The sequence below is a fragment of the Heterocephalus glaber genome, unplaced genomic scaffold (genome assembly GCF_053883595.1).
Source record: "Heterocephalus glaber isolate CG9 unplaced genomic scaffold, H.glaber_assembly_v1.0 deba00001531, whole genome shotgun sequence".
Classification (NCBI taxonomy): Eukaryota; Metazoa; Chordata; class Mammalia; order Rodentia; family Bathyergidae; genus Heterocephalus; species Heterocephalus glaber.
This window is the reverse complement of record NW_028258329.1, coordinates 20,460,627-20,486,661: the sequence shown is the minus strand read 5'-3', so window position 1 is coordinate 20,486,661 and position 26,035 is coordinate 20,460,627. Positions and strand designations below refer to the sequence as shown.

General features: G+C 42.7%; 1 protein-coding gene across 1 annotated transcript; it reads right to left on the bottom strand.

Moving 5' to 3' along the window:
* Positions 1 to 1,671: 1,671 nt before the first annotated feature.
* Whamm (WASP homolog associated with actin, golgi membranes and microtubules) lies at positions 1,672 to 25,686 on the bottom strand. Its single transcript, XM_004852859.4, has 10 exons — positions 25,150 to 25,686; positions 19,322 to 19,495; positions 17,459 to 17,609; positions 16,169 to 16,338; positions 14,960 to 15,128; positions 12,346 to 12,533; positions 9,842 to 9,928; positions 9,598 to 9,693; positions 7,295 to 7,775; positions 1,672 to 5,043 (listed from the first exon to the last, which is right to left on the bottom strand). The coding sequence occupies exons 1-10, from the start codon at positions 25,684 to 25,686 to the stop codon at positions 4,754 to 4,756; spliced, it is 2,343 nt and encodes a 780-aa protein (XP_004852916.1). The 3' UTR covers positions 1,672 to 4,753.
* Positions 25,687 to 26,035: the final 349 nt, after the last annotated feature.

Genomic DNA, 26,035 nt, shown 5'->3' with positions numbered 1-26,035 from the left:
AGGGAAAATTTATTTTCCTTTAAAGACTTGTATACCCTTTATCTGATTTTGTTGTAATAGAGCTGTCTATATAGAAATACATAGTTCAGTAAAATGTTTGTGTCTATTTTTAAGCTGAGAAAAATCTTTCACAGACTCCTTGTGCTTAAAAAGGTATTTTGGAAGTTCTTGATCTCTCCAGGTAGGCTGACATCCTCTGCGGCCACTTCCTGAGCCAAAGCAAGGGAGCGTTCAGGTTGCAATATAGTAGCTTTGGGGACAAACGGGATGTTGAAGGGATGCTTGCCCTTCAGCTGGTCACGTTCTGCTCCCATGGGGCCACACTGCAGCTTTTCTCACCCAAGAGGCACTCCGTTCTCTGCAGAAGATCACCTCCTGGGAGAAGGCAGTGAGAATGTATGCTCCTGTGCCTAGCTGGAGAAAAAGCTAATCTCAGAGGTTTGTTCTACCAAAAAGGGTTTTTCCATAGCTGTTTCAACAAGATAAGTCACATGGCAGAGTCTGTTCCAGGCATAAAACTACCTTTTCCAAACATGTAGGAAGTGTAGACCCCAGCCCTCAGGTCAGGAATGGAATACGACCGTCTCTATTCTTCCTTCATTTAAGTTAATTTGTTTTGAGCCCCTGCTCCACCAAGCTCATACAATTTTATCTCCATTCTGGGATCCATTTTCCTCCAGAGGTGAGCCTTTGAAGGTTTGGGGCTTCCATGTTCCCAAGGTGTTGGAGGATGGGCCCCCATCTGCCTCGATGTCCTCTGTTCCTGCCTGGCCACCACCTCTGCACCACACACTCATGCTGAGGACGAGGAGGTGACTTGCATGTTCCTGTGCTGCAGAAATCTCCCTGAAGCTGTCCCTGCTCTTACTGCCCAAGCCCTCTCTGTAGCCACTGACTACCAGATAAGCCAGATATGTGTGTGCACAAGACACAAGAGCACTGAGTGGAAATGATTCTGCCATCACCACCGCTGCTGGCTGGCTTTGCTGATGCTCACTTTGGACTGGTTCTCCTTCCCAGGTCTGTCTTACTTTTGGGGAATATTCCTTTTCCATGCCCTCTTCCTCCTGCTGTGTTCACATTGGGGTCTCCAAGGCTCTGTCCTGCATCGTCTTCCTTTGATCTTCTCTCCCCTGGAATCTTCAAGGTGATCTCAGTCCATTGCCAGCAGTTCTTTGCACCCAAGACACCCCCCTTCCTTCTTCCATGCTTCTCAGTCTTCCTCCCCTCCTTGACAGCGGCCACTGATCCAATTGCTGACCCCCTGCTTCTTGCAGTGGGATGTGTGTCTTGTGCTTCTCCCTTTGCCCTCCTATCTCCACCACTGCCACTGTCACCACACCACCTCTGCCCTGTTCCTGACCCCTCCCCTTCCGGGTTGCTCTTCCTGATCCATGGGGCAGTCGGCTTCTATCCTCATCTCTTATTGGCTCCCACCCTGCCATGTGGTCACCCCAGAGCCCTCCCCTGCCCTGCTAAGGCCCAGCTGTGGCATTCTCTATGTTCTTATTCTTACTGTTCCCACTGCCTGGAGTCCTTTCTCTGCCACTGGCCCTACCTCCACCACTACCACCGCCATGCCACGCCTAGGCCAGAAGTCCTCTTCATGAAATTCAGCTACTCCCAGCTCTTTTCATATTTAACACCACATAAATCATTAGCTCAAAAGTGTTCATTTCACATCTATTTATTGAGCACCTTTACTCCCCAAGACCCCTTCCTGGGAACACAAAAATGAAAAGACTTGGTTACTTCCCCAGATCTAGTATAGCCCCCTGCTTAGGCCTGCTGGCCTGCTGCAGGTGTTAATGGGACCCACCGATGGGGTGCTTGGTGGCTCTCAAGACTACTCTCACCAGTGGCCAAGAACCACACCCACCTTTTCCAAGGCTAGAGTGACCCCAGGCCACTGAAGGCCTCAACTTCCCTCTCACCAACCTTAGTTCCTCTCCAACTCTAGGGGACAGTATTTTTGTGTTTCTAGGATGTGCTGCAGATCTGCTGCTGTTAGGATTGCCGGCCTATCTCAGGAAAACCTCCTAGACTGGGGCCTTTGCCACTTGATAGTCTGCCTGCTAGCAAGTGCCTTGTACTAGGCAGGAAATGGACCCCAGAGTGGCCCACATGCAAATCCCCAGAACCCAGGACTGTGTTAACAGAAAGGGCCAAAGGGACCTTCAAATGGGAGACTGTCCTGGACTGCCTGGGCAGACCCTGTCTAATCACAGGAGATCCTAACAGCAAAGAACCTTCCCAGCAGGGGCAGAAAGAGATCTTGGGGCCAGTGGTCTGATAGCCAAGACACTGCTGCTCTGCAGACTGAACACAGGAAGGGCCACAAGGCATGGAACACAGGCAACTGCCAGGAGCCACAGAGGGAATGAAAGAGCTTCTGCTGAAGCCTTCAGAGAACAGCACAGCCCTGCTGGTCCCTCAATCCAGCCTCACAGACGCATGTTGAACTTGTATAGAACTCTTAAGAATAAACTGGTGTTTTAAGCCACTACATTTGCAGTAATTTATTATGACACTAGAAAACTAACACACTAGAACCTGATGTTTAAGAATCTCTGCTGTATAAGTCCTCTCCTACGTGACTTCCTAGGGTATGATCCTAGCTCTGCCACCCTTGTTGGATTCCCAACTCAAATCCTAGAGGAGGAAAAAAATTAAGAAATGAATTGACAGACCTGATTGGCACAGCCCATTATTTTTCACTCCAGGACAGTTCACAGGCTGCTCACTGCCAGTTATGGATTGACTCTGAGGACCCGATGCTAGCCACCAGATTGTGACCACTGGGGGTGACACATGCCCCACTGGCTGGCCTTGTGGGAGGGCTGTAGGCGAGAGGGGAGCATGCTGGTGTCCAGGATAAGGTGCAGTGGCCATGTAGGGAAGACCTCAGGGGAACAATGCAGGGCTGAGACTGAGGGATGGGCGAGGGCTGGCCAGGGAATGGGGGGGCATTTCACGATTCCAGGCACTTTGTGCTCCAGAGAGCGAGGCTGCAAGGGGAAGGCAGCAAGCAGCTTGGTGGTGCTGGAGAGGAACTGCCTGGGGGGAAAGGGGCTGCCTCTGGGGGCCAGTGTGCCATGCTTCAGGGCCCGCCCATAGCTCTGTGCATTGGGAAGTCGGGGAGCAACTCTGAGAGGTCAAAAGTAGTTGGCAGTACTTTGGAGGGTGGGTTGCAGAGGAGGGAAGCTACATAATAGGAGACATACTTGTTCCCCTCCTTGGCTCCAATTTCCCTGAAGCCAGAGCCTGGATTGATTTCAGGGCTTGGCTGGAAGATGGAGGGAAAGAGAAATGAGGGAGAGAATGTTCCAGAGGAGAAGGAAAAGTTCTGAGGCACGGAAGACAGAAATGGACTGGGAACTTTGAGAGAACTCTTTAGAAAAGGATCTTTTTTTGAAGGTCTCCCATCTTTGGCAGCCCCTCAAAGGCAAATTCTGAGGATTATCCAAAACTCATTAAGCTTCTTTGTATCTCATAATACTGAAACCAAAGTAAGTAATTAAAAACAATACAAAACTGCAAAATAAGCATAAGAAAGTCTCACAAAGTTCTAATCTTGCCTTTTTTAAAATGCCTGATTCTGGACATGGCCGGCCCAAGGTGGGGAAGGAGGCCTGGGACAGAGCCACCTGTCCTGCTTCTGGGACCTGGCATTGAAACCCAGCAGGCAGCTAGCAGTGGGTGTCCTTGGCAGCTGGGAGGATGCAGCAGGTCGGGGGAGGGCCAGACTTGGCCTAGATGCCAGAAGTCGGCCCAGCTGGTGGTGAGGTGCATTGCCATAGGAGCTGGAACTGAGTTCTAAGGATGGGGTACTCGGGACAGACCATGCACAGCCTGGCAGCGGCTAGGCCAAAGGACTCAGACCCCTCCTGGCTTTGCCAGCTAAGTAAGGCCTGCAGGTTACTAAAGAAGAAATTGGGAGTACAAAGAGTTGTGCTCTACATCAGGACTCTTCCCTGGGAACATGGGTGGGGTTCATTCTCCTGTCACAAGAGCGACGGTAATGAGGTTAGCGGGGATGCTGGGGCAGTGTGACAAATGGATAGACTGCTCTCTGCAGGTCCCTGCCTTTCCTAACCCTAACAGCAAGTCAGGAGGAGCCCTTGTGGGGATACCCCTGTTTCCCCACACTTAGTATTTGCTTAAACAGCTGTTCACCCAAAATCTCACTAAACACTTTAAACCCACCCAGGCAGGGAAGGCTTTGCTTGTACAGTGGTTAAGGTACTGTTTTCATTTTCTCATGCTTGACAGTGATGTATTATAAATAGTTAAAATAATTATTTATTATACATTTATGTAATGCTTGATACATAAAATAAATTTCACTTAAATATTTAAAATAATTCCTGAATATAAGCAGTTTACTCTGATTATTACTAAAATACATGTTCACATTCGGACCTTTAAATCTGAGGAACTTCTGTTCCACACACACAGGAGGGCACAGTCAGCAGTCGTAAAGGTGCTGTCTACAGGGCAGTGTAAACTTCACAACCAGGGACTGATTCTATGACCCAAGTGCAAAGTGAGCACTGTGCTCTGCAGCCAGCAACCCTCTCTGTGGATTTCACACACACCCAGGGTTGATGTGTGCCAGTCACCACAGCTCTGCTTCCCGCCCCGATTTTGGAAGCCATAACATCAAATCAAAGCTGCAATGTCGTGCCCAAAGCCTGGCTGATCTTTGGGATGCTACATGGCCCAACTACCTCTGTCACATGTGGAGAAGACCTTAACTGTCCCATTGGCCGGGGTTCTGCTCGTCACTGTCCTCTGAGTCGGCAGACACTCGCTTGATTCTCTGCAGAGCTGCCTTGATGCTTCTCTCCAGGTCACTGGCTGGCTTGGTGCTGCGGCCCGGGTCTGGGTCCTGATGGACTTTCTTCAGCTTGACCCCCTGCCTGATGGCCACCAGGATGTCCTCATTGACAGAGGCGTGGGGTCGGGGCAGTGTGGGCACTTCTGTTTTCTGGAGGCAAGTTCTGCCGTGCCTTAATGAGGCCAGCACTTCGTCCATAGATCCTGAAATTGTGTGAACAGAGCAAGTACCATCAAGCACCAGGCTGTCAGAACATTACTAAAGCCAGGATTTAAACAAATTATCATCATTCCATCCAACAGATGTTCTGATGACCTGCTAGACAGAGCTCCCGGTTTGATCCAAGACAGTTCCATGGTAAATATTTATCTTGACTATTTACTTTCAGCTAACTTCTTCAAATCCATACCACCTTACAGGCAAAGTCATGCACCACTTTTTTTGGAATGACAGTTTTTCAAGATGGCCTAAAGAAAGTTATGGATGGCTGGAGTAGAAATAATCTAAGAACTAGGCATCACTGAGATCCCTGTAAAATTGTATCTTTCCCACTTCCTTTCTCATTTAAAAATATCTTTTAAAAAATGTTTTTTATCTTGCTGTGTTAATCTATCTTTACTCTTAGGTATTAGACAATGATGACTCATTCTATGACAATGAAGCGAGTAAGTTTCCATACACAAAAAGGCTTAAGTAAAATTCTAGTCAGTAGCTCAATGAACAGGAGGGGGTGGCTTTCGCACATTTTTCTGTACATAGAGTGTTTAATTCCACCTACATTACCCTGAAGTGGTTACACGTTACTTCTGAGGATGTGAAATGCTGTCAAAACACAAATTAGCCTAGAGTTCCAGGGCACTGGGGAGAAGAATCTTGAGGCATTGGGGGGGATCGTTCATCAGCTGCTGGGCACAGGGGCATGACTGTGGCCACTGATTTAAACATCTGCTGGGTAAGCCTTTGAGAATTCCCACTGGGGACTGAAAGGCCATGCTATGGCTAACAAGGGCTACTTCACTTTGGGTTTAAACCTGTAACATTATAATTTCCATTGGGAGTAATAAGACAGATTTTGCAACCAAGGGCATTTTCACACTTTTTTTTTTTTTTTTAGCACGAGAGAGCGGTGTGAGTGGAATAGAGCTCCCTAAAAGTGTACACGAACCCGAGCTAGGAACAGACACCCCATAATAGTCTGTCCATGTCCGGCCTGGGCACAGGCACACAGGCTCTCTTCTTGCTCACATAGTGCTGGTGCAAACCTCATAGAAACAGACTATTTGTCGTCCACCTAGTAGAGCAGACGTTTTCCTCTGTAGCTGGTTCTAGATACAGTGACGCTCTGAGCTCAGAATATCCAGAATGCTCAACCAGAACCCCAGTTTGGAACTGTTACATGAAAATCACTCACATTACCTGTCGCTGTCACCCTGCATATTCCAAGTGATCTGCTCAGCTACATCTCAGGAAACAAGTGTATACAGCATTTTTTTTTTTAAAGCATTTTGCTAGGATTTTTCTAAAACACTCCAAAGTAGGAGGTTCCGAGTCTGGGCAGGTTTAGGCCCTTCTCCTCAATAGTAAATATAAAGCCATAATTAGAATTATGCCTGAAAACTATAGCCCTCATTAAACAAATATTCAGATGTTTCAGGATACTGTATTTGCCATAACAAAAAGCTCTTTTTTCCTATGCATCAGTATGCAAAGAATGGCCTTCTACATGATGGCTGACATTCCTCCACAATAATTTACAAGCAATATTCTCCTTAAAATGCAACAGTTTAACTCTGTAAAGGATTCAGAGATAAAACAGAAAACTTGAAAAATATCCTAATGGCAAAAATCAGACTAAAGTCTTTAAGAAAACAGAAACAGATGGATCCTTTAACAGCCTCAGAAAATCCCAAGCCATAATGTTAAGTGAAATAAATCAGACACACAAGCTTAAATATCACATGGTTTCTCTTATATGAGAAACCCAAAGCATAAAGAGCAAAATAAAATATTGATAATAGGAAGTAGGGAGACAGGTATTTCACAAAAGGGAAGAGGATCAAGGGATGGAGGGGAAGAGAAGGGGATGAAAAGGATTGAGATGTGTGATGTACATGAACCAACTCCCGATGAGGAATGTAATCATTATGTATTGCAAACATGTACCAATAAAAGTAAAATATTAACTAGAAAAAAGAAAAGAAATCCTAAGCTATATGATCAGCCAAATGCTAGACAAGTATTTTCAGGCTTAATTTGCATTTATCAAACTAGATTTTTTGGCTGTGCTATGTAAGAAAAAGTAATATTCAAGGCAACAAATATAATGGAATATTTTAAGAAAGACAAGAGAATTCTGGAAAAGATTTCAATTTGAAGATGATGGCTTCTAAAGCTAGGAAGCTTCATCAGCTTCACCCATGGGGAGGGAGCAGAGACAGAACCCCTGTGGATTACCTGGGCCTGAAAGAATTTCCAAGGAGCCACGCGAGTTTTCAGCAGTGGATTCACACACCAACGGATGTGGCTGGTCATCGTCCACTGAAGTCCTGGGGCCTGGGTTCTGATGAATGGCAGCTTGGGAATAGGAGGGCCGAGCAGAGAGAGGTGGCAGTGGGGGTGGGGGTGGAGGAAGAGGGGGAGGCGGAGGCGGAGAGGGAGGCTGTGGTGGTGGTGACAGTTCCTCACTGGATCTGGAGTGTGTCTGGTGCCCAGCTGGGACAAATATCTGGACAGGGATGTTTCCAGGACATTCTTGACACTCCATATGGCTAACTTCACTGAAGGGAGGAGCACGTCTGGTTTTCCGGGATGGTGGGAGAATTGCTGTCCCTGGCTGAGAAGCTGGCGAGGGCAGCTGCTGGGAAAGGTCACCTGGCAAGTTTGGGGCCGCAAGCTCGGAGGCAGAGGTTTGTAGCGCAGACCGAGCTGGACATTTCTGAAAATGAAAAGTGGTTGAGAGAAATCTGCCACCACATGCTAACCATCAAAATGTTGATGGGGACATAATCATACAGCATTCTAATTCACACACTGCGCCTGTCATTTATGCAGCCATCCTGGATGCATTAAAAAATAAGTATGTGTTAAAAAAAAAAAAAGAAGCACACCGTTTAATCAAGTATTGTCTTCTCTGAAATAAAAGGAAGATGTGAAGATACACAGACCATGAAAATACTCATCATAGGGCTGGGGATTTAGCTCAGTGGCACCACACCTGCCTTACAAGTGCAAGGTCCTGAGTTTGAGCCCTGGTACCAAAAAACAAAACAAAACAAAACAAATCTCATCCTAAAATTCTTAGCATGAAAAATCACTAGCTCTAAATTCCAACAATAGAAGTTAGTTTAAAAATTAAGACAAATTTATTCAAAATATTAAGCAGTCATGAAAAATCCTAAAAGTGTAAAGTCGATGAAATATCCAAAAAAAAAAAAATCAACTGACATAGTGTTAAGTGAAAACAGTAGGAGACAGCGGGGTGCACAGGCCTGAAATCCCTACACTCAGGACCTGAGGCAGGAGCATGGAGAGTTTGAGGCCAGCTTGGCCTACACAGCAATACTTTGTCTTCAACAAAAGGTAAAAAATAGGTATTATGATTATAAACATGTAAAAGACAGATAAAAACATCAGTACAGTGAACATCAAAGGTACTGTGTGTATTTCTTTTCTCTAAAGCTTAGAATAAATTTAATAATTTAGGGCCAGGGATTTAGCTCAGTGGTTCCACCGCCTGCCCCGCAAGCAAAAGGACCCAAGTTCGATCCCCGGTACCAAAACAAACAAAAAAATTAATAATTTAAAAATCATAAATTTGAAAGTTCTGGCCTCAGGTATTAAGTTTGATAAAGAAATATCTATCCCTACCAGGAGATGCGTGAAAGAGGAGGGGACCCTAAAGAAAGCACAGATTAGCCAATAAAATACAAAGTGTAATACCATGAGCCATTAAAATGAACTAAAGCTATACACATTAACACAAATACATCTCAAAAACAGAACTCGAATTAGAGAAAGCAGGAATGTGCACATAATGTGACACTACTAATGTGAATTTAAAACACAGACATCTTGCAATTCATAGTAAATGGGGGGTGGGGGGCTATCTATCCTTCCTACCGGCTTCTTAGGACAGATGGGAAGAGAGGTGACAAGCCCCAAACCCCACAGGGCTGTCACCACCCAGGGGACTCTTACTAACCTGAATTCCTTACTCCAGGTTCTTTCCCTGAATTTAAGCCATACAAACTACTTCCTATACCACCCTAAGCAAGTGTACACCTCCATATGGGCTCTTCTGAACCAAGAAAACAGCAGTTTACCCCAATTTTAGGTCAACTTGTTAGATTTTAACTCACTGTTTACTTTCAGCAGAGCACTTTTTCTGCTCTTAGACCACAATGCTTCCTTGATGACATTTTAAAGAAATCTTTATTGCAAATGAGGAAAGAAGTCAAGGGCAGTTAACTACTTTCAGTTCTCACTGCTGATCTAAGCCCCAGTAGGCACAGCTAGCACCACTCAGAGAGGAGAGGGACCCAAGCATGGTGTGATGTCCAAAACAGCAGGTGTTTTATAGCCTGGCTCTTGAAACACCGATACTGGGATGTTATGTTCTTTGTTGCTATTCCATAAATAATAGTATTTTTGAAACATTTCATATTCAGAGTTACCTGTTCATATGCTTCACACTTTTCCTAGGATGTGTGATCCTCATTTTCCCACAGAAAGGTGAGGTGATTATTTCTAGAACTTACCGCTTTATATGCTCTTAATCGCTGGAGGGTTTTCTGGCGTTCTTGGTTTATCCATTCTTTTTTCTTCTGTTCCTCTTCTTTTATTTTGTCTCTTTTCTATATTTAAACAAGCATATATTGTAAAGTACTCAGAATTCCAATCACATGTCTTGACATAAAGTAAATCTTGACAAAGGGGCTGTACCCCATGTGTCCTGCCAGAATGTCACATTATGCAAATGTGCATTTTCCCCCAGCTACTCACCATCTGAATGCTGTGATGCTCATGCAAATATTGAACATTTTTTTCGGCCTGTTGCAATCGGAGGTGATGATTTTCTTTGCATTGATCCTGGTGGAATAACATAAATCACCTACATGGTTTTTAATATTACCATGGTCTGTAGCAGAAAAAGTTAATAGAAACAAAGCCTTGTATTTGTGCTGCAGTGTAAGGCATTCATTAATCTCAGTTTCCACTATGACTTTTTGGTGCTGTCCCCTACACAGTCATGGGATAAGGGCCCACCAGCTGCTCACAGGAGTAGTTTGTTCCCAGAAGGGTGCTTTGAGGGTTGAGAAAGTGACCCTCCAGCCTCGAGAGGACAGAGAAGCAGCCCCCAGCTTTAAATGAGCTGTGTCCTAACAATCTGTTGTAAAGCAGTCCTTTTCAGCATATTTCCTATAATCTCATAAACACTAATTATATTTCGAAACACAGCTACAAAAGCACAGCTGACCTACAAACACCTGGAAAGCTATATTAAAACCTGTATGTCAAGGGCCGGGGATTTAGCTCAGTGGTTTCACCGCCTGCTGCGCAAGCGCAAGGACCCGAGTTTGATCGCCGGTACCAGAAACAAACAAACCAATAAAACCTGTATGTCACCTGTGCTTAACTATTCACCATAACCTGCAGTGTGTGTGGAATAATACTATAATTCAGAGCAATAATACTATCATTCACTGAATTATGTTTTAGGTTCCAGCCTCAATGTCATACACTTCCTCTTGGGCCATTTTATTCTCATATTGAACATGAGATTGGTATTATTACTATGATTATCCTCCTAACAGATGAGAACACTGAGCTCACAAGAGATTTAAGTAATTTGCCTAAGGTCTCATGGCTACCAGGAGGCCACATGGTGACTTCTAGCCACGGTGGACTCCAGGGCCTGACCTCAAGTCCCAAGCCTTTCGAGAATCCAGTGGCGAGAGCTTCCTGAAGGATGCTATCTGGAGGGTGGAGGTTAGTGTTCAGTGTCTAAGAGGAGCCACAGCCCTGAAGGAGGATCGCCCTATAGCGACACAGTTGCCATGGAGACAGCCTCAGTCAGGGGGCTCTGAAACTCAGAGAAAAGGGGAGACGCCACCCTGGAATCTCAGATCACTTGAACCACAACTTCGACATCCAGAAGCTACAGTCTCAAGCACAGAACTTCAACAGATATATTCTAGCAAAGTTTTTAAAGAGGTTTTTGTATTTTTGCATGGAAGATTTAAAATATTTTTGAAAGCTAGAACGTAAGCCACAATTTTCATGATTTTTAAATTCTACTAACAAAAGACTAATAAATATGAGTAACCACATGAAATGCGGCTTTTTTCTGTTGGAAAAAATTAGTTTTAGTATTACCTTTTTATATAACCTAGTTCTTGAGAGTTAAGAATTGGCCTCTCTCATTTTATTTATTTTTTTGAGACAGGGTCTCGTTATGCAGTGCAGGTTGGCCTTGAACTCCTGGTGATCCTGCTGCCTTAGCCTTCTGAGATTACAGGTGTGCACCAACACGCCTGGCTAGCCCTTCTCCCTTGAGGGCCCATATGCTATTTCTTTGCACACTTTTAAAATTGCTACCTAATAAAGTCCTTTATGCCTCTGACCAAAAAGAAAAAAAAATCACCAAATATAAGATCAGGAATGAGCTGCATATTACATGTATCTGTGATTGGTTTTATAATCCATAATTTACAATAAAATACATTTTAGAATTTCCTACAGCTGCTTATTAGGAAGTTTCTACCTCCTGTAACTTTAAAAGCACCTGTGTATACAGTGGACATTCAACAAATAATTGTTGAATGAATTAATTAAAATCTAAAATGAATTAATCAAAATCTAGAGATTATGGTAAATGAGTAAATCCCAAAAGAAACAAAGAACTTTTTAAGAAGAATATTTAAAATATATTTTACTGGGGGATGGGGATTTAGCTCAGTGGTTCCGCCGCCTGCCTTGCAAGTGCAAGGTCCTGAGTTCGATCCCCGGTACCAAAAAAAAAAAAAAAAAAATATATATATATATATATATATATATATATATATATATATATATAACTGTAGTTACTGATATCTACCTAAATATAAAAAATCATTGTATGGTTAAAAGCTTTATTTTCAATGCCTCTTTATCTTTCATAAAAGAAGTCATCTCAGCTAGATGTGATGGTACACACCTACCAATCCAGCACTCTGAGAAGCTGAGGCAGGTGGGTTGCCAATTTGAGCCCAACTTGGGCAGTTTAGCAACTTAGCCAGACACAGTCTCAAAATTAAAAATAAAAGAGCTGGAAATATAGCTTATGCAAAGGCCGAGTTCAATACTCAGTACCACCAAAAAAAAAAAAGAAAGGAAGGAAGGAAGGAAGGGGAAGGGAAGGGACGGGAAGCGAAGGAAGGAAGGAAAGAAAGAAAGAAAGGAAAGAAAGAAGAATAGACGAAGAAATCCCTAGAAAAAGGACAAAAACCAGCCCTAGCCGCGCCTACCTTTCTGTTCCTGAGACGGGCTCTCCTGGTGCAGATTCTGCCCCGTTGCATCTCCAGCTGCCGGCGCTGTAGGGTGAGCTCTTTCATCTCCGCGTTCTCACGGTCCCGCAGCTCCACAGCCCAACTAAGGACCTGAAGTTCTTCTGGGCTTTCACACGTATCGTAATAGACAACTTCATCCTGTTTCTCTAAAAACGTAACAATAATACTCTTAAACAGATTTTACTATAAAAATAATGCAAAAATATTTCAGTGGAAGGAAAGTAAAAACCACTTGTACTATATAACTCCACCACTAGGGGCAAACCACTATATGGCTAAACATAACACTTTGAGGAGAGCATTTTTCATGTGGTGGAAATGTAATTCTAATGGCAAAATAGTATTTTCTAGCATTCTGCTGTCAGAATGTTCCAGGGTTCCATTATTGACTGTTTCACTGCGGTGAACCTCTCTGCATACATCTTGGTGTACATTTTTTATTGTTTCCTTAGCAAATGAGTAGCCCAGTCTCTTGATGCCTCTTGTCACAGTGCCCACCACAAAAGAAACTTCTATCAACAGCACACAACGGTCCCTTACTGACATTTAATTTTAATTACGTATTGATCTTTTTAAATACATGCTTATTAGAACAATTTCCAACCCTACAGAAGTGCACAAAGTAAAAAGTGAAATTTTCTTCTTTCTTCCCCAAATCTACTCAGATCTGTCATCAGAAAAAAAATGAACAATTTTAGGCATGCATCATCCAAATTTTTAATATTTCTTCCTACAAATGTGAAGCACTTATAACTTGAAACTACTGTAAAAATCCTTGAATACCTAGGATTAAACTATATGTTCAAAATTTACATAAAAAAGACTAAACTTGGAGGAATTTTAGGGTAAAAAAGCATTTAAATAAGAGAAACATAATCTTGGGTGGGAAGATTCAAAATTGCAATGATGACAATTTTCCCCAAAATAATCTCTAATTTTAAGCACAATCCCAATCAATATTTCAGTGAGCTTTTTGTTTGTTTTGTACTTGCCAAAGTGACTCTAAAGTTCATCTGGAAGAATAAAGAATAGTCAGAAAAATGGAGAAGTCACAAGAGGGTCCATGCCTAACCAGGTACTAAAATGTGCTTTCAAGGTACAGGAATAGGAACAGTATGAACCCCCAAACTGGAAGGCATTTGCAGGTCAGTGGAGGAGAATAATAACTCAGAGGTCTAATAATTCTGGAGATGAGATGCAGCCATTCAAAGCAGTAGGGGAAGATGTTTTTAAAATCAGTGATTGGGACTGCTGAAAGTTTGGGGAGAAAAAGATTCCCTCCACATTATGACAAACACTTGAATACGCAAAGTAAATATTCCAAAGAAAAACAGGCAAAGGCGACTAAGCACTTCGTAAAATACAAATGGCCAGTAAACATTCAAAAATTGTGTTCTATGTGACTTGTAATTAAATGAAAATTAGAAGAGGCCATCTTTTTTCTACCAAAAATTTCAAAGAATAGCATGAGTATGAGAAACAAGACCCTCGTGTTCTGCTGATGAGAACAGCATTTGTACAGCCTCTCTAGAGGGCTGCCACGTGGTGTGAAATTTAGAAATTAGAAAATAATACAGGGGTGAGGAATGATGTATCTTAAATGATTGTTGTAGTGTTAACAGGCACTAAACAGATATAAAATGCACATTCCCCTTGACCCAGAAATTCCATCTTCAGAAATCTGTTTCAAGGAAACAATCTGTCTTGTACACAAAGGTATGTGCTGTACAGCTGTTCAAGAGAGTGAAAAACTGGAAATATATATATATATATACACATAAATATATTATGTGTGTGGAGGGAGACAGAGTGCATGCCAAAAAAATGTATACACACTTTAGCAGTTCACAGTACTGATAAATGTCTGGATGCTAATGGCTATCACTTTGATCACCTCTTGTAATTATAGAGGCTGAAGGTAACTTGTATTAATCTCATGATGTCTCAATAAATTTAGTATTAAAATATCTATACAAATTTTTCTTTTCCTGATGTATACATTTTTGATGGATGATATATATGTATAAATATATATATATTCGTATATATATAAAATGTGTAAAATGGAATACTATGCAGTTGTTAAAATTTTGATGTTTTATTACTTCCTGTAGTGGAAAGATAGTTATTATACATTAAGTGATTAAAAAGCTAACTAACCAGAATATACAGTTTTGTTTTTAAAAACTGATCAAGGGCTGGGGATTTAGCTCAGTGGCACTGTGCCTGCCTCGAAAGCACAAGGTCCTGAGTTTGATCCCCGGTACAGAAAAAAAAAAAAGATCAATACTTATTTACATCTGCCATATAAAAAAGGCTACAAAGTTATACAGCAAATTCTTACTACTAAGTATCCCTAGATGATGGGCTTGGGGGTTGTTTTCTTTATTTTGCCCTGTGATGAATATATTATTTATTTAAATAATATACTTATTCAAAAATACAAAAATATAGAAAGGAAACTATAAGAAATTTCAGCAGATGTCATAGTCAATTTACAAGAAGTCAATACTAATGTGGCATTTCCTCAAAGGTGTAATTTAAACATTTTAATCTTACACATAAATTTTACCTTTTATAAGCCTTTTAACAGAGTCCAACTGTGTAATAAGAAGTATTTCTTCATTTTTTAATATCTCAAACTTAACCTCATACAGTTCCAACTGAATTTCATAATACTGTATTTCTAATTCATCTACAACATGCATGGTTTTTTTTTCTTGTTCCGGAAGCTCTTCCATCTTGTTTTCATGGAAAAAGAAGAACAAGTTAAAACAGTGTATTAAAAACAAACTTTAGAATCATTCCAGCTCTTTTCTATTCCTTGCTCAATACTAAATAGAATAAAGCAAATAGGGAAGAAGCACTTCCATTTCATCTGGCGAGACAAAAACACCTTAGCAGACGTTCATTACCGGATTTCATCTCATCTTTGGAACATGAAAATATTGAGGTTCTGAGAAGAGCAAGGCCATGAGGCACTGGCACAGACTGGGTGTGAGTCCCGCCAAATTCCTGTTAAAGCTCAGCCCCCAGCGTGACAGTCTTGGAGGCTGAGCCTTTGGAGGAAACTGAGTTTAGACAAGGCCAGGAGGTGGTCCCTGCCTGGAGGGACTAGTGCTCCTTCCTTCTCTCTCTGGACACACGCTGAGGAGAGACTATGAGCACATGGCAAGAAGGCAGCTGTGTGCAAGCCAGAAGAGGCCTCCCGGACAGTGACTCCAAAGCACTTGGCCGTAGACTCCCAGCCTCCAGAATGGAGAGAAGTTAAGAGTCTTCTAAGTAAGTGTCTATGGTACTGCCTTAGAGCAGCCCAGGCTGACAGAGATGGCTGTTTACAATGTTCTGCTTTAAAGTCCTAAGATTACGGGAAGAAAATTCAGTGACTATGATCCTAGGATGAAGCACCACTTTATTTTTCAGAGGTACTGGGACTGGGATGTGGCTCGGTAGTGCAGTGCTTGCTTAGCTGGTCCAGTCCCCAGCACTACACCAAAAAACAGGTACACTTAAAATAATTGATGGATTTATTTTCGAGTATATTATCCCTCCCTACTGAACTCAGTGTTATAAGGAAGTGAAGCCTGCAATATAGTAGTTCAAAAACTACTTGACCAGGAGGAAACTTCATGGCCAACCTTCCACAGTCCCTGAGTCTCTACCAGAAGGTGGCACTGCAGTGAGTGAAGAAGGGAGATCATTAACAGTGTCTGGCAAGAAAGGTGCGAGTGAAAAAAAAAGTGTATTTTTAAAATAAAGTTACGTTTTATCTTTGTCCTACCTTTCTCTGAATTTCAGCTCTTCTGTGGTTTAAACACAACTCTCTGGCTCTCATGAGTTGCAGGGTCTCTCGAGCAACCATGAGCTTGAGTTTCTCTAATCTGGGCGCGGCAGTGGCCCAGGCCGCCTGGCCAAATCTCTTGCTATCCTCTTCCATTTGTTTCTGCATTTCTGTTGGATTATAATAAAATAAAATTACAACTCATTAAAAAAGGTAGAATTTATCTTTAGCTAATCCTTTGTTTTTAACCTCCATTATTACCTGCAAAACATTGTTTTCAAAAGAAACTGTTATATTTTAATATTTTTTATTATCGTAAAAATAATATATGATCATTGATATAAAATTCAGGGATTCCTTTCCAAAAAGACAGTAATAACTCATGATCTACCTCACTGAGGCAGCTGCTTCTTACATTTTGGTACATATATGGCCTGACTGTTTCTGTGTCTTGCTAGATAGATGGGCTTATGAAGTTTGACAAAATAAAACTAGGATCATCATTCTGCTTTGCATCTTGCTTATTTCGCTTAATAGATCAGGAATTCTTATTTAAAGAGATACAACCCGGGCATGGTGGTGCACACCTGTAGTCCCAGCACTTGGGAAACTGAGACAGGAGGATCACTGTGAGTTCAAGACCAACCTTGGCTATGTAGTGAGTTTAAGGCCAGCTTGAACTGCATAGTGAGACCCTATCTCAAAAAAGAAAACCAAAAAAAACAAAACAAAACAAAGGATCATGCTTACTAGCTGTGTAGTTCTGTTTTGAGAATGTATCGTATCTTAACAAATTCACAAGCATGAAGAAGTTTCCTCTTTGAGGCTGTTGTGGACAGTGCTTTCACACAGACAAGTCCTCCTCCCCAGCTCCAGGGCCCTGGAGGTCTGGCCCCTGCCTGTCTTGCCAGCCTTCTCCCTCATGCCCCGTTCTCCCTCCTAGGATCTGCCAGGCACCCTCAAGCCAGAGGATCTTTTCAGGGCTCTTCCTTCCCCTGGAAGGCTGTCCCCTCTCAGTTTCGGTGACCACCCTGGTCAAACCCAGTTTCTCTGTCACGGGCTCTAGAGCCCCGAGTCCCTCTTCTTCACCTTGCTTACTGCCCCTTGTTCTCCCTGTGCTGAATGACCAGGAAATGAGGACTCCTCTTCCCTCCCCAGACTGTGTGCTGTTTGTGGATTCGATCCTTATACTAAGTTCCCAGCACCTACAAGACACAGCATGCGGTGCTTCTGAGGCACCCTGATGCTTTTAGAATTAGAATTGTGTGTATCTTAATATAACATTATCACCTGTTAATGCCTTCACTGTCTCCTTGAAATAATCCACAGTGATATCTTGAATAGAGGCAACAGCTTCTTCAGCCTGGCTGGTCCATTTTTGGGCTTCCTTCTGCAGGGTAGCCACCCTCTGCGGACCCAGCTCATCTTCATCCAGGGACTTCTGCAGAGAGAAGGGACAGCAGTAATGTAGGGTTATTAAACTACTTTTATTACTACTACTTAGTGAATCAAGTTTCCATCCATTCAGTGATCTCTGAGTATGAATGAGCTCTGAACTGGGACCTCCTGCAAGAGCAAGGGGTTCTCTGGGGCATAAAGGAAAAATCACCTTGCCTTACTAGAATAACTTTCCCTAGAGAGGAAAGATGCTACTTTATTCCTATTATTAATAACACAGTTGTCTGAATGAGATTGGCACTGCTAAGCACTCAGCCTAGGATAGGTCCATGGCATTCTAGCTATGGCTGTGGTTTCTTTTAGGGACACGCCAAGTAGCTCCTCAATACCATGCTTCTTCTCAAAAGAAAAAATGTAATATAATCTCCTAAAAGATAGTAAGATCTGTATATTCAAGATTATGACATATAGTCCTATGGACTGCATGTCTGTGTCTCCCCAAAAGTCATATGTTGAAGCCTGAATCCCCAAAGTGATAGTATCAGGAGGGAGGCATTTGGGATAATTAAGTCAAGAGGGTGGAATTCTTGTGAATGGGATTAATGTCCCTTCATACAGAAGATGAGGTATAAGAGCTCTCTCTCTGCTCTTCATCATGTGCAGACACGGCCAGGTGGCCTTCTACCAATGAGGAAACACAACCTCGTCAGACAATGCATCTGCTAGCACCTTGGTCTCAGACTTTCCAGCCCCAAGAACTGTGAAAAGTTTCTGTTGTTCATCAGCATCGAAGTTTATGGTACATTGTTCTAACACCCTAGTAATGAAGCTGTTACTTAAAACACACACACACATACACACACACACACACAAAACTCTCTAAATAATAGACTTTTCAAAATAATGAAGAGAACAACTTGGTCCACAGGCTAGAGTGCCCTGATTTCCTCTAAATGTGAGTCCATCTGTACAGTACAGTAACTGGCAAGGCCACAAGAGCCTGTGTGGAAGACAAGCCAGTGTGGATCCAGAGAGCAGGAAACCTGTCTTCAAATCCAGCCAGTGAGACTCATCAAGGCAAGATTCGTGACACCTCGGACTTGGGTCCATTTGCAGCACTGGGATGATAACAATGCCTTTTTTCTAAATAGGGTCACACGCAAGGAAATTGGAATTTTGACAGTGTTTACTGACGTTTAAATTACTGCACTACAACCTACAGCCCTGCTACTGGATTTTCATCCTATTTCTAAGAAATCGGTGTCCCTAGAGGTGGAAAATAAGCTAAAGTAAATAAATGTATTCCAAAAATACAAAAGCACAAAAGGTACTTAATCCTTTATGCAGAATTCTTAGGGTACTGAGAGGATGAACAATGGAAATGTCTCTCTCTTTTTTTTTTTTTGGTACTGACAATTGAACTCAGGACCTTCCACTTTTGAGGCAGGCAGTGGAACCACTGAGCTAAATCCCTGGCCCACAAATGTCATTTTTATCTTTTTTTTTTTTTTTTGCCAGCAGGATACTAAGGATCAAGCCTGGGGCTTTGTGCATGTTAAGTACTTATTCTATCACTGAGCTATATCCCTAACTCCAATTTTTAAAGTCAATTTTAAATATAAACTCAGTGTATCTATAATGTCATCTAAATATAAAGATGAACCCAAAGTAAAAACACAGATGAACCTGAAACATAACTCAAGACATAATAATATGACAGTAAATCTGATAAAATAAAAATATAAGGAGACATACCAAAATATTAAGCTTACTTGAAGTTGCACGTTCTCGCCTATCCCTAAGTGGCTTCAGTAAATACTGGAAAAAGACAGTTGCAGTAAGAACTAATTCCTGATATGCTTCATCTTCCTCTTGATAAAGTTTCATTAATGCTACCATGATGTTGGTTTTTCCATGCCCTTGAAGAACCTAGAAGGTAAAATATAAAGGTCAACTCTGGGTGTCACTTATAAAATCATACCAAGCAAACAAAACTAAATAAAAGAAACCCAGTGTTCTCAACTTTAATAGATCACTTTTAAATATTGATTAAATATTAAAATGTCATACAACTGTCAAATAAAACAAAAATGGTTAAATTACGGTATATCCATGGCAAAATATTACTGCCATCAGTCAGCACTGTATTTTTGAAGACTGCTTTAAAATATGAGGACTTTTGTCATATTAAACAGGGAAAAAGCAGAGCACAAAATTTTACCTCAACAATGTGCTAAGAGAAGTGGACCCAAACAACATCAAATGTTAGTAGCAATTATCTTCAAGTCCTATATTGTGGGTGGTATGTTTTCATTTGACTTTTCTGACTGTAAAAAAGCTGTACTTCTTTCTAAAAACTCATGAGGACCTTCTAGAGTTGTTAAGAAGTACCTCCCCAGCAAGGTGACTCTCTCCCCTCCCCAGGTTCATATCCCACCTGGCCACCAGCAGAGCAGACCCATTTAGAGCCTGCACTTCGGCTCTGGTCTCTGCTAAGCACAGCTTCTAATATGGGTCAGAAAATACACTGACCAGTTTATAATCCAGGTGAACTTGTTTGCTAAGAAATGACCTTCCGCACAGAAGAGGAGAAATAGAAGAAAGAAAATGGCAGAGTGGTGACTGGTCTCTCTAAGATCTGGAACACAGACATTTGAAAAAAACAACTTGGAGAATAGTAGATCACCATGAATCAGGAAGGAACTGACAGGAAAATTTAGCGACTACAGAGAAGTTAGAAGGTTCACAATGCAGAGGGAAAAGGAAACAATTTAGGCTCTCTCCCCAGCTCACATGGCTCATGGAGAGGGGAAGAGGCTCTCTAGAACCAAGTGACTAGGTGAGAGAGCCACAGGAGACAGCTACAGACAGGAAGAGTGCTAGAAAGGGATCCCCAGAGAAGTTTAAACCCAGGCCAGGAAAGACACAGGCCCCACCCATGAAAGTGAGAAGCCAGGCCCAGCTCGAGTGGTGCTCAAAAACAGCAGGTCAGAAAAGGCCTGTGGCATTAAATCCTTGCCTGCTGCCTCCATCCAGCACAGATCCAAGGTCTGACTGCCTTCCCTATGTACCAGCGTGAGCAAAGACATGCCTTGGCATGGATGTTACCACAGCCTGGGTTAAACGGAGGGGCCTCCAGAACAGGGGACATCTCACAAACCCACAGGCCAGAAGAGACCTAGACTAGCAAAAGCAATCCTGGGCAACATGAGCAAGGCAGGAGGAATCACAATTCCAGACTTCAAGTTATACTACAAAGCTACAGTGATAAAAACAGCATGGTATTGGCAAAAAAGCAGACATGTGCATCAGTGGAACAGACTAGAGAACACAGAAACAACTCCAAGCACATTCATCTACCTGATCTGTGACAAAGGGGCCAAAAACTTATGGAGGAAAGACAGCCTCTTTACCAAACGGTGCTAATGGTTCTATTCACATGTAAAAGACTGAATTTAGACCCACATCTTTCACCATGTACTAAATTAAAATAAAAAATGGATCAAAATCTATATATTGAGGGCCGGGGATTTAGCTTAGTGGTTCTGCCGCCTGCCTGAGTTCGATCCCTGGTACCAAAAAAAAAAAAAAATCTATATATTGAAACAGAAACAATCTGATGAAGATTAAATAGGTAGAATGCTTGAAGACACAAGTGTGGGCAAGGACTTTCTGAACAGAACCCTAATTGCACAAGAAATAACAACAAGAATCAACATATGGGATCATAAGCGCAAGGACCTGAGTTCAATCCCCAGTACCAAAAAACAAAAAACATATGGGATCATAGCAAATTATAAAGAAAAGTAAACAACCAACAGAATGAAGAAACAACCTATAACATGGGAAAAAATTCTGCCAGCTATTCTTCAGACAGAGAATATCTAGACTATTTAGAGAACTCAAAAATATCAGACCTCTGAAAATAAAAGATCCCATCAAAAAATGGGAAACTGAAATTAACAGACACTTCTCAAAAAAATAAACAGAAATTGTCATGAAAAAAATGTTTATCACACCTGGCCTTTACAGAAATGCAAATTAAAACAACACTGAGATTCCACCATACTCCAGAAAGAATGGCCATCATCAAGAAATCAGGTTGCGCTTGCGCAGCAGGCGGTGAAACCACTGAGCTAAATCCCCGGCCTAGTAAGAGCTTTTTTTATTTTGTTTTTCTCAGTGCTAGCAGTTGAACAACCTAGAGCGCATGCTAGGCAAGCATTCTTCCACGGAGCTACACCCCTAGCCCTCAAGAGCAACTTTTAAATGACTGTTTCCTATTATTGTAAGTGTTAGACCCCTCAGAATTCATGATAAGGTGCTATCTATACTATATATATATCTTATAAGACAACTGCAGGATACCTAGTCTTTGTAGTCCTAAATCAATCAATCAGTTTTACCGTCTCACCCAAAAATTTCACTATGCGAAAGGCATATTTTAAAAAGTGAAGTTGAAAAGGAATTTCAGAGATCTTTTATTCAAGATGTTTTTTTCTGATGAAATACATTTTCTTTTAGCGAAAGAAAGGTCCGAACCTTTTAGTAATTCTGTTACATCTAAGTAACAGCCTGTGTTTCACTGTAGTATTTAGGATGTGGAATGCCATTTGTTTGGCCGGTGACACAGTACGTGGTAAGGGTGAAGACTGTAGACACCTCAGTGTGCCGAGGCACTGCTGGCCCCGGGAGAAGAGAGGTGTGGGACGTAGGTGGGCAGGACTGGGAGCGTGTGCTCATGATTGGTCCATTCTCATTACACAATTAGAAAGTAACTTATGAAAGTACATCTTGTATTTTATATTATTTTATTTTTTATTTTTGGTACCAAGGATCGAACTCGGGTCCTTGGGCTTGTGCAGCAGGCAGCGAAACCACTGAGCTATATCCCCGGCCCCCATCTTGTATTTAAAAAAAAAAAAAGCCATTTTAAAAAAAGGAACTTATAGATCCATTTGAGCAGGAAAATGAATGATTGACAGAGACCATTTCCCTAACACTACATCATTTCTGTGCTAGTACTTTTAACTTTTTAAAGAATTTACTTCTGTATTTTGTAATATGACATGTGTATTTTTAATTTCAAATGATGTGCATACAGAAAGTATGTAACCAGATCAATCAGATCAAACCATTTTACCTAGAGTTTGGTACTGGTTTTTACTTCTCTGATTCTGTATAAGAAAAATAAATATAATTGAATTTCCAAAAAAAAAAAAAAAAAGAAATCAGGTAACAAATGCTGAAGAGGCTGTTGTGAGGGATAAGGAACACTTCTACACTGTTGGTGGAAATGTAAACTAGTGTAACTACTATGAAAATTAGTATAGAGATTCCTCAAAAACCTGAAAATAGAAATTCCATTTGACCCAGCTATTCCCCTCATAGGTGTCTTCCTGGAAAGAGTTAGAGTCATCATATTACAGTGATACATACACATCCATGTTTAGAGCAGCACAATTCATAATAGCTCAGTTTTGGAAACATCTTGTATGTCCATCAACAGATGAACAGATAAAAGAAAATGTGGTGTTTATACCTAATGGAGTACTACTCTGCCATAAAGGATAAATGAGTCACTTACAGAATGAATGCACCTTGAGACCATAATGTTAAGTGAAATGAATCTGACATAGAAGCTTAAATATCACATGGATTCTTCTATATGAGAAACCCAAACTATAAATAAAGAGCAAAAGAAAAGATAAGAGGAAATAGGGAGACAGATCTTTTGCATATGGGAAGGGAACCAAGAGATGGAGGGAAGGGTGAAGAGGGTGAAGGGAGAGAAAGGGGATAAAAATGAAGATATGCACCAACTTCCCATAAGGGATGTGATAATCATGTACTACAAATTAATTTTTTAAAAAGATAAAAACAAATAAAATTACATAATAGGGTTTTTTAACCAATATATTCTTTCTTTTTTTGGTACCGGGGATTGAACTTGGGACCTTGTACTTGCAAAGCAGGCAGGAGAACCACTGAGCTAAATCCCCAGCCCCTAACCAATATATTCTTAAAGTCTTCTACTTCCATTCTTCTCCTAAAGGAGGAACTGATCTAACCTCAGCCAGTCTTACCAGGTAGTAGTAGAGTAGTATTTAAGAGAGAGAAAAAAAGAAAGCTTCCCTGATCAAAATTAAAACACACAGACACAAAAGTAAAAAGGCAACTGGTACTTTTCAGCCTTATTTTTAAAAACTATTCAGAAAAGAAATCCAGAGTCAAAACATTCAGCTAAATTTTATACATTCTAACCAATACTAATTCTAAAATCAATTTCCTTTCTATTGCAAGTGAGTAGTAAAATTATATACACTTCCATGGACATGGTATGTTTTGCATTTCAATTTCTCCACCCATTTTTGAGCTCCAGATAAACAGGTGAATTAAAGGGTGTGAGCAACCAGCTCAGTGGTATGAGCTTTACACTAACTTGTGCTTAATACCTCTGAATGAACTTCAACTTGGGAAAAGTCTGACTTTTCAATATCTACATATATAAATGTTTGGGTTTAATGAGAAACTATTTCTCTCTGTGAGAAATCACTGTCAAAAATAAAGTTTGATTTTAAAAAGTGGTCAAGAAGATCAAAAGCTGACTGGCCTGAAAAATCCCTGTAGTTTCCTCATACTGTAAAGTGAAATCATGACAGAAGTGGGTGTGTCGATATCTGCACATAAAACCCACATCAAATGACCCCACTAACTACTTTTTAAAAACCACTTTAGTTTAAAAAGCTCACCCTGTATCTAACCTCAGAGAATCTACAGTATAAGGTTTTGGTCTTTTTTCTTTTTTGGTACCAGGAATCAAACTCAGGGCCTCACGCTTGCCAGGCAGGCACTGCACCACTGAGCTACATTTCCGGCCCCTAACAGTATTAAGGTTTTGAAATGTGCAGAATTCTTCTGTTACACCTTCCCTTCCTCAACAGAATGGCCAGAAAAACCATTTTGATTCAAAACGGTCCGTGACCAAGACAGAAAGGACACATCCAGGCCCAGAATGAGGCACCACCGCTTGGCTCTCCTAGTAAATTGTTGCTATGTAAGTCAGATTTTCGCCTCGAATCTTTTGGGAATTTGTATTTCCCCTTCCTCTTAAATTCTATAAGTTTACCGCTCAAATAGTCAATCATTCTGTGTTTGGGGAGTTTAAAAGTCCTCCAGCGGTTGCCGTTCAGACCTGATGCCTAAACTCCCTTCCTGCGGGCTTTCCATTGGATCACGTCCTTATTCCTAAACAAAGTTCCTATCTTCTAAAAGCCTCGTCATCCTCTAAAACATTCCATCTCCACTCTAGATCTTCCATGGCGAACCTAGGTCAGCTTCCATTTCGTCCTTGTTGTTATTTCCTACGGGTGGAGCGGTTTCAGTTTTGCTTTCAGAATTCCTGGCCTTTCCGGTTACAGCACAGCGTTGCGCGGCGTCTCCAGCCAAAAGGTTGGGCCCAGGCCTGGCTCGCGATCACAGACGAGCTTTGGTCCTCTCCGAGCGCCCCCCCAACTCCGCGTCCCAGAGGCCCGGAGCCCCGAACCCTGTGCGCGGTCCCGCCCCGCGAGCGTGCTCCGTACCTGCCGCAGCCGCGCGCTCGCCTCGGCCTTGCGCGCGCGCAGCTTGCGCGTCCGGAACGCGCTCAGGCTCTCACTGTCATCCGCGGCTACGGCGCCCGGGAAGAGCGCGTCACGCACGGTGTCCCCGCCGCAGGCCTCGGCCGCCGCGTCCAGGTAGCGCTCCAGCCCGGCGCACAGCTCGCGCAGCGCCGCCTCGCTGAGGGCCGCGGGCCGCGCGGGCCACACGAGCTCCCACAGCACATCCCCCACGCCGCGCGGCGCGGCCAACCCGGCCGGCAGCTCCGGGAAGAGGCGCTCCAGGCCCGGGCCCAGCGCCGCCAGTTGCCGGTGCGCGCCGCGGAGCCCGGCGGCCGAGAGCAGCCCGGCCCAGTCCCGCGCCCGGCCTGCCGCAGAGCGGTCGTGGCAGGTCACCGCGAACTGTCGCTCCGCCTCGTTCCAGGCCACCAGGAAGCGCAGCCGGCGCCGCTCGGGCTCGGCGAAGAGGTCCTCGCGCAGCGGCACCCAGCCGTCCAGGCTGTCCGGCTGCTCGTCCTCCATGGTCGCCCGGGGCCCTTGCCCGGGACGCCGCTCGGGTCACCGAGCCCACGTCGCCCTTCCCCGGCGCCGGATTGGCCGAGAGTCCGGACTGGCTGGGTGACCGAAGGGAGGGGCCATGACAACCAATGAAACGTCTCGGAGCCGACCCGGCTGCGCAATCCTGTAAATCCTAGCACTGAGGTCGCAAGTTCGAGCCCAGCCTGGGAAATTGAGCGAGACTCGAAATTCAAAAATAAATGTTAGAGGGTGTTTGGGGGTGTGTGGCCCAGTAGTAGAGCGCCCGTTGGTTCAGTCGCTAGTAGCGGGAGTGGGGGGGATCTACTTCCAACCTGATCATCACAAATCAGAC

Bases quoted from the DNA above. Each gene is read 5' to 3' on its own strand.
- Whamm (XM_004852859.4), bottom strand. From the start codon at position 25,686: ATGGAGGACGAGCAGCCGGACAGCCTGGACGGCTGGGTGCCGCTGCGC. The intron at 17,610-19,321 runs GTATGTCTCCTT...TTCTCTCTGCAG, and splicing joins CAAGTAAGCTTAATATTTTG to AAGTCCCTGGATGAAGATGA. The intron at 16,339-17,458 runs GTGATAATGTTA...ATAATCCAACAG, and splicing joins GACAGTGAAGGCATTAACAG to AAATGCAGAAACAAATGGAA.